Source organism: Talpa occidentalis, unplaced genomic scaffold, assembly GCF_014898055.3.
Source record: "Talpa occidentalis isolate TD23 unplaced genomic scaffold, MPIMG_talOcc4v2.1 talOcc4.16, whole genome shotgun sequence".
NCBI classification, from domain to species: Eukaryota; Metazoa; Chordata; class Mammalia; order Eulipotyphla; family Talpidae; genus Talpa; species Talpa occidentalis.
Window position 1 is genome coordinate 21230015 of NW_023601653.1, and position 13248 is coordinate 21243262.

The window sequence follows — 13248 nt, forward strand, 5'->3', positions numbered from 1 at the left end:
CTCATGGTAGTTTTGATTTGCATTTCCCTGATTGCAAGTGATGTTGAACATTTTTTCATATGCCTGTTGGCCATTCGCATTTCCTCTTCAGAGAAGTTTCTTTTTAGTTCCTCTGTCCATTTTTTGACTGGATTCTTTTCTTTGTTGTTGTTGAGTCTCATCAGCTCTTTGCAGATTTTTGTGATCAGTCCTTTATCATTAGTGTTGGGTGCAAAAATTTTCTCCCAGTTGGTGGGGTTTCTCTTTGTTTTTGTTATTGTCTCTTTTGCTGTGCAGAAGCTCTTTAATTTGATGTAGTCCCAGCTGTTTATCTTTGCCTTCACTATCACTGCTTTGGGTGATGCGTCTGCAAAGATGTCTTTGATATGCAAATCACGTAGTGTTTCGCCTATATTTCCTTCTATGTATTTTATGGTTTCAGGTCTTATGTCTAGTTCTTTAATCCATTTTGAGTTGATTTTTGTATATGGTGTGAGGTAGTGGTCAAGCTTCATTCTTTTGCATGTAGCGACCCAGTTTTCCCAGCACCATTTATTGAACAAACTTTCTTTGCTCCAATGCATAGTCTTTGCTCCTTTGTCAAAGATTAGTTGACCATAAATCTGTGGGTTTATTTCTGGATTTTCTATTCGATTCCATTGGTCTGTATGTCTGTTCTTGTTCCAATACCATGCAGTTTTGATGATTATGGCTTTGTAGTAGAGTTTGAAGTCTGGGAGTGTGATGCCTCCATTCCCTTCTTTTTTTTTCAGGAGAGCTTTGGCTATTCGGGGTTTTTTGTGATTCCATATGAATTTCATCAATAATTGTTCTATTTCTTTGAAGAATGACATTGAAATTTTGATTGGAATAGCATTGAATCTGTATATTGCTTTTGGAAGGATGGCCATTTTAATAATGTTTATTCTCCCAATCCATGAGCAGGGGATGTCTTTCCATTTCTTTGTGTCTTCTTCTATTTCTTTTAACAGTGTTTTATAGTTTTCTTTGTATAGGTCCTTTACCTCTTTTGTTAGATTTATTCCCAAATATTTGATTTTTTTTGTTTCAATAATAAAAGGGATGGTTTTTTTGATTTCTTCTTCTTCAGATTTATTGTTTGTATATAGGAAGGCTACTGACTTTTGCGTGTTGATTTTGTATCCTGCCACTTTACTCTCTTTTTTAAATCAACAACTCAAAGCCTTTGAGAAATATTGTAACCACAGTTACTGGAAACCTGTGGAACTTTGTTTAATCCAGCTCCTTATACATTTAGAAGACATCTAATTCTACATTCGCTCAGCGCATGTTTAGGAAATGCTTCAACTCACAAACACAGCTCTGTAGTATCATGTTGTTCTAAGGTATATGTTAAAGAATATAGAAGCTTAGTTTCTTATTCTTAGAAGTAAACAACTAATTAGTTTTATTTTTTCAAACTCTAAATGGTAGGTATATTCTTTATTATGAAACTCAGTCAACCAATCCTATTAAGCATTGTTTCTCCTTTAAAATAAGAAGGGAAACATACGCATTGTATTAGGAATTTTATTTATGCAGATCATTGGACTCTACTTAACAGGGAAGAACAAAGTTCTGAGAGCTCCTGACTTAATGCAGTATTTCATAGAACTTTGCAAGTTTCATTTCTTCTCTCTCAGTCCATTCATATTTGTCTTAACATCTGAATATTAACTAGGAATGAACAGCTCTGTAGGGCAAAAAAAGATTAAATAATATGTCCATTTTCCCATAGCATATATACCTTTCCTACAAAAGAACATTAAATTATTTTTTTAAAAAATACACAATGCAGGGAGACATAGTTACTCAGGGTTATATTGGAAACAGTGTATAATATCTTCTTGATCCTGAGAATTGGGGATGTTGGAAGCATAATGTAAACATGAAATGCATTTAAAATTGGGGGCAGAGAGATTTTACTTCATTTAATGTGTCTTATTTTCAGCTTCAAATGAATATAACACACATCAAAATAGTGGTTGTTCAACTTGAGTTTTTGAAGAGACAGATTTGGGTAATTGTTGAAAGTATATAAATGGTAAATTTTTAAAGATTTCAATAAATTTACTCTTAATTATTCCTCCAGATAATAATTGTGCAGTTTGGTGGAAAGCCTTTCAGTTGTTCAGAACTTTCAGTAGAGCAGTGGCTATGGTCAATATTCCTAGGAATGGGGACCTTACTCTGGGGCCAGGTAAAAATCTCAATGTTCTTTGTTCAAATGTATATTGATTATTTTTAAATTTCTGATGTGTGTTTTCTTTAATCAGCTCTGTTACGTCAATCTGAATAGTCACCATTCTGGGTCAAGAAAAGTCAATCAGGACATATATTGTTTATGTTTTATAATGTTCCTTGTTTATTATATTTATGCCTATGCAATAAACCACTGTCTTAATTTCTTACATTTTTACTTGTTTTTTTCCCCAATTTTATAGCAGTTGTTAAGATGATGCATTTTTAACTGATTCAAATGTTATTATCTGTATGTGTTGCCGTAAGACCTATTTTTATGTTTTCAGAGTGCTTTACAAAAATATAAAAATAATTATGTCTAGACTTTTCATCATTGCTTTTTAATCTAACCCACAATCTAGCATAGGAAAAATTTTTTGTTTCAGCTCTCTTAGAGAACATTTTCATTAAAAGTATGGTATCTGGAAAAAGGGACCACAAGATGACATTTTTGATTATTTGGATTGAATGGTTTTGACAGTGTATGTATAGAATACATATACTGTGTGTATAGAAATATCCTTCATCTTTATTATAGGCAACTGACTTGCAAATGGATGTCACCATTTTTTAAAAGATAAGTGGTAATGGTGTGTGCATTGTTCATTTTAAGTTCATTACCATTACTGCAAGATTAACTGATAAAAATTTGTTCTAACATTTTCCTAAATGAAGGTTAACATGTACAATGTATAACTTGTGTGAGCTAATTTATTTTCTGCAAGTCAGTCAAACCAAACATGCAGGTTTCACTTGAACTTGAATCAATCTTTATGTGCCTTTTATCTCCCATTTTTCTTAATTGTGTGTTTAGGTACTGAGGTTTCTCCTCTTACTCAATTCAAAGACCTCTTTAATTGAGGTCTTCTTTTAAGTAGGATCCACGCTTGGCCAGCTTTCTTTTTTGATTATCTTTCTAATTTCATAATGTTCCCTCATAGGCAAAACTGAACCCCACAACCTCCCCCAAAAATTCTGGCTGATTTCAGGAAGAGGAAACAGTGCAGCACACTTACTCAACAGACATCAGTTACTGTCTTTGGTGCACGTCATCAATTGACGTGTGCCATGGTAGAGCTAGGGTCTTAGTCACTCCATGAATAAGTCACATCTCGTGTCTCTGAGCCTATTTTGTTTTTTTTTTTTTTTTAAAAAAAAAAAAAAACAAAATACTCTGAACAAGATAGGTGGTCTAGGAGTTCTCCAAAAAGTTCTGTATCCTACTGTGTGCTTGCACCCCCCAAGGAGCCCCACTTCCTTAGGAAATGGCTACCAATATTTACAAATTAATACTATTTTTGGCATTCTCTGTGCCCTGTATGTTTTCTCGGGCACCTGTTCTTATTTGGTATCATTATCAATCAGTGTTGTTCTATCTTTTAATAGTTTCATTTTATAATAAATACCTTTAATAGGCAATTTTCACTTTAACCTTAAAAGATTTTTTTAGTTTTTGATACTTTTCCCCCTCATCTAACTCCTAGAACAGTAATGAAATATAAAGTTTTTTATATCCAGTCAGATCACCTGCCATTTTTGGTTTTACTTATTATAAATAAAATTTATATGAATTTAAGTAAATAGATGTTTATGTGCATATATATATATAAATATCTCCATCCAAGCATGGCTGTGTAATTTACTATTTTGTATGTTCATATTAAAATATGAAAAATATAATCAGGTTATTTCCATTCAGGAAATCTTTTTTTACCCTTCAAGCTTAAATCTTTTGTATAGCTAAGAGAAGAATATTTTTTCTTCTGAGAAAGAAAGGCTGATGGACAGGATCATTCTTCATTGGTAAAGAGAGTTGGACACACTTGTTATTTTTCATACCTTTTGTGTTAAAGTTGGTCAGTTTAGTTGTATTATGATTTATTTCTAAGTTCTTTCCCCTATATTGTAGCTTATATCAACAATTCCAACTAGTCGTTTAAAATTCCTAAAAGAAGCTGGTCATGGAACACAAAAGGAGGAAATACCTGAGGAGGAGTTAGCAGAGGATGTGGAAGAGATTGATCACGCTGAAAGGGAATTGCGGCGTGGCCAGATCTTGTGGTTTAGAGGTCTGAACAGAATCCAAACACAGGTATGAGCCTGGTAGAGAGGTAGGAAAGATGGTGGGAATGGGAGCTGAGGGCTTTTGCACCTGGGGAGGAGGTTAAACCATGCTCCTTGACTTTCTTTCTAACCTTCCCAAACCATAAAACTTATCTTTTGAGAAATAGTACTGGTGCCTGGAATGAATGAAAGTTTTAACTCATCATGAAAGACTGTGTCTATATGCCCCTAAGCAACTTTTTTCCTAGCTTTTCCCCACTTCATCTCAAATTGCTACTCTTGCCTATTTATCTGCTCTGTAAAAAGTGCCTTTTTCTTTACTTTTTATATGTTGATAGATGGAATGGTCCTTTCTCTTGTTCTCTCTCTCTCTTGCTGAGCAAGCTGTCACAATCTCTGATTCCTTGCAGATGGATGTAGTGAATGCTTTCCAGAGTGGAAGTTCCATTCAGGGGGCTCTAAGGCGGCAACCCTCCATCGCCAGCCAGCATCATGATGTAACAAATATTTCTACCCCTACACATGTAGTGTTTTCCTCTTCTACTGCTTCTACTACTGTGGGGTGTGAGTGTGTGTTCCTAAGTGCATGAAATTAACATTTCCTACTTCACACACCTAACGTTTCTCATTTTCTCCTTAATGTTTAAATTCATTGTTCAGGCTTTTCATAAAGCTTTCTTTTCGTAAAGTGGATTGAGACCTCAAAGTGTTGTCGTTGTTGTTGTTTTATTTCTTAGAGGGTTAGATGACAGGTGAAATAATTACAATCAAAGATTAGATATGAAATCTGCGAACTTCTCTCTATGCTATCTATGATAGTCAATCATGGGGAGTAAAACTAGAGTTTAGAATTTGTGAAACTACTATAAATTTTTGAGTATATGCCTTTGAACATGTTCATACTGCATGTGATTCCCACAAGCATGTGATTTGAAACTGATCTAACAGAACCAAAATAATTGTGTTTTAAAAGCTATAAATGAATTTAGCATTTTGACTTTCTCTTGTTCAGTTTGTAAAGTAAGTTAGTACCCTGAGGGAAAGTTCTCAGTGTAAAGCTAGTTGTTTGCCTCCTTGGCCTAGCTCGGATCTCTTTCTTTTATGAATAGGGGTCCCTGTATAAACTTAAAAGAGCTATGGGTATGTATTGGTGTTTCTTTGTTTTATTTGTATAATCAATTTAACAAAATCATATCCTAGATGAGAAATGTTCTATTTTAAGTTCTCAGTGGGGAAAGTATATTATTGATTAATTTTTGAATGTTGCTTGTTAAAATTTTCACTTAACTGCCTTCTTTCAGGGTTTTAATAAATAGCAAACTTCCTAATAGCCTTACAACCTGTCATCCTTACTATGAATTCAGGTCTGCTCTTCACTGTGGATACTCAGTATATTAGAGTCACTAAAGATACAAACCTGCCAGTTCACCTCCCTGCTAACCCCTACCTCTGAAATCTGAGAAGATTTAATCTTGCTATTTGGCCAAAGACCTCTCCTTCCATTTGCTCTTCAACCAGTAAAGGAGCAGAGGAACCTTGGAAGCTGAAGAAAGTGAAGTGAGAAAAGGAGAAAAACAATGCTGTTTTAAGGAATGCTTATTGGATGTCTATTTGTTAATTTTCATTTTTTTATTTTTAGCAAAATTTTTAAAATAGGCAGATAAAACTATCCCCATTTTATAGATATGAAAACTGACTTTACTTAGCAGAGTCAAAATGATAATACAGCAAGGAGCGGAAAGTATTGTAAGATGAACCAACTAATATTAGTGTTAAAATTATATATGTGGACAGATAGGATCTTCCTTTTAAAAAGTATCCTAGTATCTGCCTGAATGAGATAGCAGATGTGAATTACCTAGCCATATTCCTGGGACATTAAATGTCATTTATATCCCTCCTCTTTGTCTGTGAATTTCACACTATTCCTGACTCTCAAAGACTACTTAGTATTCAGCCCGTCGTCCTCATTAAATATTAGTGTTTCTTCAGTCGTGCACTGTAAACATTTGTGGGAGGTCTTCTCTATCAAGACTGGCAGAATTTCCAGACCTTGAGTATGGTAAGGGGAACAAACAGGTGGGAATTTTTACATGGGCATAACGAAAGACAGAATATTATAACAGGGTCCTTAACCCACCCTGGAATTGGCGGCAGTTGCCTGACAGAAATGACTCCCGAGCTGACCCTTAATACTCTAGAATAAAGAGAATTTTCCTTTCCTCTGGAAAGGAAAACAGGCCTCTATGATACGGTTTGGTCCTAAAAGAGTAATAAAATACAAGCAGTTGATGTGTATGGAGTGGAGGAAGGTAAAGGTCTGTTTATAATGCAGCAAGAAGGAGCCAAATTAAGAGTCTATCCTGAAAGATTCCCTCCCTCTCAACATTTTAAATTTGAAAAATCTCAAACCTATAGACAGTTTAATAAGTGAATATCCTCGCTTGGGTTTACCGCATTTTATACTTTATCTATATATACAAACATTTTTTCTGAGCCATTTGAAAGTTAAGTAGCTTATCATATTTCATCTCTAAATCCTTCAACATGTACCTCCTAAAAATAAGATCTCCTAAACAATCATATTATGTCAAGAAGTTACAGTTTGGTAATATTTTCTGTAATACACAGTCCATATTCAGATTTGTGCAGTTGTTCCCAAAATGTCTTTTATAATGTTTAATCCAACATCCAGAAAAGGGTCTCTGTATTGTATGTTATGTCTCTACTCTTTTGCAACTGGATCCAGTTTCTCTACCTTTATTTCTGATCATGTTGACTTTTGTAAAGAATCCATGCCACTTATAAACTGTCACACATATATTCTAGATTTGTCTGTTTCCTCATGATTCCTTCTTGTTAAATGTTTAGACAATTTTATCTCATGGGTGATAAAATATATTCTTTATTTACCTAAGCAAAATTTTAAATAATTGGCTTTATTTGTTGGGGTATTCACATGACTTAGATATACCATATTTAATATATACTATTTTTACTTATACTATATGTATTTATCCATATAGTTGTATCCCAGGCTTTATAGTAAATATCTCATTAATCCAAACTCTGTTTTAAGACATACTCATCCACACCTGCCCCAGCATCTTTTCTGATGCACAACTATATCTGAAACCTGGACCCATGTGTCCACAGGAATAGAGATATACTTCAGGAATGGCAAGGGAAGATTTGTTGCTTTATCAAGTTTTGAAGATGTTTATTCTCTATTCTGTGTCCTTGGGACATTAGGTATCCAGTGACTAATACATATTTTGTTGATGAGGTTATCATTATACACTAACAGAGTAATTATATTGCTATTATCATAATTTCCTCTAACTTTCCTGGCAAAGCATTATCTTAAGTGCTACATACGGAACACCAACCAATATATAGGATTAATTTAACAAAGAAATACTTAATTTCCTCACATGCCTACCCTAATGTAGCATAGTCTTAGAAATGTCTGTGGATGTCAAATTTTTTGACTCTCATTTGAGTCATTACTAAATGGAAGAAATGATAATCTATTTTAACTTCAACAAATACTAGGCTATATTTACACCTAAGTACTTCTAGAGAAAACATTCTATATAGTACATCATTTTAATAGTGTTTACCATTAATGAATTCTTTTGCTGAGTCAACAGTTAAGCCTTCCTGGTCAGGAGAAATTGAGAGAAAATTTGGTCTTCTAGGTGAATGGTTGGCAAAGTCATATGGGCCAAATCTGCCTTTTCTCCTGGTTTTGAAAATAAATTTTTATTGGAATATAGCCATGCTCATTCACTGAAATGCCATTTTTGGTAGTTTTTGCACTATAATAGCAAAGTTGAGTAGTTCTTCAACAGGGGATGGCTCACAAAACCTAAAATATTTACAGTCTACCCCTTTCCACAAATGGCTTACCAGCCTATGGTGCACATGATTAAAACATTGCAGGCCCATCATATAAATGGGCCTCACTTTGACAAAATTCACTATGCAAATTCCCAACTTTAAAAAATAACCTAGAATTTTCTTTCTTGTAGCAAAGTATCTTTTGCTTGCTTTACCATTGCAATTCTTTGAGTTAGTGTATGTAGTAAAAGTAATGATGAATACAAATTCCAGAAATGGAATTTCTATTTACAACCTGTTATAGAAGATATCAGCTACCTGTAAAGTAGTCCTGTGTTTTCATTGATCACTTTGTATACTATGTTTTGGATAATAATGTACCAAAAAAAATACTGTACCAAAAAAATAGGTTGTATTAGGAAAGTGGGTGCTTGTTTTGCTTGTTTTGATTTGGTAAAGTTAATATGCTTACCTGATAATCACTTCAGGTTTTTTTTGTTCAACTTACAATTTTTTCCTGATATGTTTTCCTCTGTTGAATAATTAGCTCTTTTTTAAAAAAAAAAAAAATTTGACATAAGAATTACTGTATTTTCTTATTTTTAATAATGTTAGGAATTGTAATTGTATATAGATCTCAATGGACATTAAAGGAATTGAGTTAAAAAACTGGATAAAATGAAAAGTATTAGGCACACAGCTTTGCTTTTTATTTAGAATTAGAACTGTGCTGTGACAATTTTACATAGAGAAGACTATAAAGAACAGAACAAGTGTCTGTTAGCCCAAAGCCATGCCTTAGATTGACATGCCTTCTAATTTGTGGTGTTTATGAGTAGAAAGTAAAACAAATCTGATTCGATGACTCCAGTTAATCTATCTTTTACTGTGTATCTCTGACTTGAGAACGGTTCTTTGGAAACTTTATTGCTTTGGAGCATTCCTAAGCTAAGTAGCAGAGTCAAAGAAAGTTCACATTAACCTTACCCTTAGGATGTATTTTATTCTAGTGAAATTAACTGTAATGTTTTTTTTTGTTTTTTTTTTGTTTTTTTTTTGTTTTATGGATGTCCTCAGGCCTCCAGTCTGAGAGAACATATTGTAGCAAGTGAGAGCTCTAACTCTGGAGTCAGGCTGCTTGGGTATGCTCTGCAATCATGGGCTAGTTACTCAGTTTTTTTGTGCGATATCTGTGAAATGGGAGTAAAAATAGTACCTATCTTTTTTTTTTTTTAAATAATAAATTTTATTTTTATATTCCCCCATACAATTGCAAACGCCCCATTCTGACCTCAATCCTTCCCCTCCCGCCCCCCACCCCCCAAAAAGTGTCTCTGGTTCATAGTTTTTTGTTGATTTTGATTTTCACTTTCTTATATTCATTTTCCTGGTCCCTTGTTTAAGTTTTCTAGATTCCTGCTATGAGTGAGACCATCCGGTATTTTTCTTTTTCTTTTTGGCTTATTTCGCTGAGCATGATCCCTTCCAGCGCCATCCATGTTGCTGCAAATTGCATGTGTTTATCTTTTTTGAATGCTGAGTAATATTCCATGGTATATATGTACCACATCTTCTTGATCCAGTCATCTATTTTTGGGCATTTGGGTTGTTTCCAAAGCTTAGCTATTGTAAACAGTGCTGCTATAAACATAGGGGTGCAGGTGCTCTTTGGAATTGATGTTTCTGTGTCCTTTGGGTAAATACCTAGGAGTGGAATTGCTGGATCATATGGAAGCTCTATGTTTAGTAGGTCCAGAAATCTCCACACAGCTCTCCATAGTGGTTGGAAAAGTTTGCACTCCCACCAACAGTGCAGAAGAGTTCCTTTTTCTCCACACCCTCGCCAACATTTGTTGTTGCTAGTTTTTTAATATGTGCCATTCTCACTGGTGTGAGATGGTATCTCATGGTAGTTTTGATTTGCATTTCCCTGATTACAAGTGATGTTGAACATTTTTTCATATGTCTGTTGGCCATTTGCATTTCCTCTTCAGAGAAGTTTCTTTTTAGCTCTTCTGCCCATTTTTTGACTGGATTATTTTCTTTGTTGTTGTTGAGTCTCATCAGCTCTTTGCAGATTTTTGTGATCAGTCCTTTATCATTAGTGTTGGGTGCAAAAATGTTCTCCCAGTTGGTGGGGTTTCTCTTTGTTTTTGTTATTGTCTCTTTTGCTGTGCAGAAGCTCTTTAATTTGATGTAGTCCCAGCTGTTTATCTTTGCCTTCACTATCACTGCTTTGGGTGATGTGTCTGTAAAGATGTCTTTGATGTGCAAATCCCGTAGTGTTTCTCCTATATTTCCTTCTATGTATTTTATGGTTTCAGGTCTTATGTCTAGTTCTTTAATCCATTTTGAGTTGATTTTTGTGTATGGTGTGAGGTAGTGGTCAAGCTTCATTCTTTTGCATGTAGCGACCCAGTTTTCCCAGCACCATTTATTGAACAAACTTTCTTTGCTCCAATGCATAGTCTTTGCTCCTTTGTCAAAGATTAGTTGACCATAAATCTGTGGGTTTATTTCTGGATTTTCTATTCGATTCCATTGGTCTGTATGTCTGTTCTTGTGACAATACCATGCAGTTTTGATGATTATGGCTTTGTAGTATAGTTTGATAACTGTAATGTTAATGTCCATATATTCTCTTCCTGTATTGACTTCCAAAGAATCTGCAATTGAAAGTCCCGAAACCTTGGTTTCTAAGACCTTTGCCACTAATTAGGAGTGACTTGACAAGTCAGCCTCCGATCCTTTCAGTTGCTTCGTTTCATCATTTATAAAGGGATAGAATAAAATATCTCAAATATCCTTTCAAGCTCTGATGTTCTAGAATAACAAAAATAAATTTTTTCACATAGAAAAAAATCTTATCAAAATTATAAGTTTTGGTTAAAAGGATACTAATCTAGTGCAACAGGTGTGTGTGTGCACGTGTGTGGGTGCGTGCTTGCTTGCTTGTGCACGTGCACATGCATACTTGTTGCCCTCACTCTTCACACTTACAGTCTGCCCCTCTTAGACCTTTGCTCATGCCCAGGGCTCTAAACCACATACCTTTCTCTCTCCTGAGCTCTGTATATTTTTACTTGGTTGTTCCACAGCTTCTCAAATTAAACATGTTCTAAAATTGGAATTATGTCCCTTTTAATTCTTCCCTACTGCTCTCTACCCAGACTGATCCAAAGAAACTTGTTTCTTGAGACCCATTAGCAACAATACCAGCAACCAAGTCAAATAAGCAACAACTTTAGGATCACCATGAACAGCTCTCATCATCATCAGATTTGCTGATGGACCCTCCATTTTGTACTCTTCTCCTTGCCTGGTGACCACTGACAGCATGAAAAAAATTTTTTGAAGAGCATATCTTTTTTTTTTTTTTTTTTTTTAAGATTTATTTATTTATTTATACAAGTATTGGGTACAGTCAGAAGCGCGGGAAGGTGAGAGAATTCACCAGAGACAGAGCAGAGAGTAGAACAGGCAGAAGGACCGAAGTACACTGCTGAGGGGAGCAGCGGCGGCAGGAGAGGTCTGCGCGCCATGTGGGACCCGCCTCTGGTGGCCGGGGAGCAGCCGGGGATCGAACCGGCACTGCAGAGGCTGCAGGCAGCTTTGCAACCCAGCGCTCAACCGCTGCGCCACCGCGGAGGCCCTGAAGAACATATCTTTTTAACTCTATACTTTATTATTAGGATAGCTGGAAATCTGGCTAAATGTCCATATATAAAATGTGGATCATAAGATTTCACCTTGAAAAAGCTTAATGATTTTAATGGTATATTTAGCAGACGTTTACAATACCATATGTAAAACACTATATCGTAGTGAAGGGGCAATAAGAACAATAAAGGAAGTTAAAATACATATTTGTACTATTAGTCTATCAAGTACAAACACAAGAATAGACTTGTAAAATAGGATGTGATAGAAGTAGAAGACAGCATGAAATAGGCGCTTCCTGCTCAGAGTGTAAATCATGGACCAGCAGTTTTAGTGTCACCTGGGAGTTTATTAGAAATTCAAAAAGAATCTCAGACCGCTGCTGAATCAGAATCTGTATTTTTTAACAAGATCCCAAGGTGATTTATACACATTAAAATTTGAGAAGTCCCAACATTGGTTTTTATGTACTAACACTCTTATCATCTGTGGTAATTTAATCTCCCATAGATGCTGGAAGGTAGATACCATTGTAATTTATCATTTTAGACTGGAGGGAATCTGTTTGCCTAGTGTTCCTCAGTTAGCAAGTGGCAGAAATGGAATTCACATCCAGGCATTTTACTGTAGGGTTAAGGGAACATGGAAAACAGTAGTCTGTACACAAGGACTTGACAAATCAGGGAAGCCACTTGAAGAGAGGTTTTTAATCAGAAAAGGACATAAACTATTGCAAATGACGGTGTTTTTTAGTACTCAATAATATTTCACTGTATGTATATACATTTTCTTTATCTGTTTATCTGTCAGTGAACAGTTAGGTTGTTTCCATATCTTGGCTATTGCAAATAATGCTGCAGTGAAAGTAGGAGTGGAGACATCTAGACTCTGTCTTCCATTCCTTTGGGTCATTTCCCAGAAGTAGAAAAGTGAAGTAGCCAAACCTACAGAAGCAGAGAATAGAATGGCGATTACCAAGGGATGGGGGAGGGGAAAGCGGGGCCATGTTGGTCAAGGGGTACAAAATTTCAGCTACACAAAATGATTTGCACCTGGCCATCTGTAGCATGTTGACTGTAGGTAACAATACTATACTAAATGCTTGAAATTTGCTGAGATAGAATACTAAATGTTCTTTCCACCAAACACACAAATATAGCTGTGTGAAATAATGGATATATTTAATAGTTATATTGTAACGATTATTTCAAATGATATGCTTATGTCAAATTGTCAACTTTACCATAAATATATCATTTTGTTTTAAGTGGGCATAAACTATATTACTTTAAAAAAATAAAATCATGTCCATTTGAAGAAATTTATCAGTTCATTACCATTGTCTTATGAGATGACTTTGGTGACTATATCTCTTTTTTCTGGAATGTTGTCGTCACATCTCAACATTGAGTAAATGATGTGCTCATTACTGAATAGGAT

The 13248-nt window shown here is 35.0% G+C and overlaps 1 protein-coding gene across 5 annotated transcripts in view; it reads left to right on the forward strand.

The window, feature by feature from the left end:
* Positions 1–13248, forward strand: part of ATP2B1 (ATPase plasma membrane Ca2+ transporting 1) — a 121322-nt gene that overhangs the window by 103927 nt on the left and 4147 nt on the right. For 4 of the 5 annotated variants that reach the window (XM_054696143.1, XM_054696144.1, XM_054696145.1 and 1 more), the window contains exons 19-20: positions 2093–2200; positions 4151–4333. In XM_054696143.1, coding sequence (XP_054552118.1) covers positions 2093–2200; positions 4151–4333 — 291 coding nt within the window. Of the gene's footprint in view, positions 1–2092; positions 2201–4150; positions 4334–4715; positions 4830–13248 lie in introns of all 5 variants that reach the window. The other variant, XM_054696147.1, reaches the window with a different exon arrangement.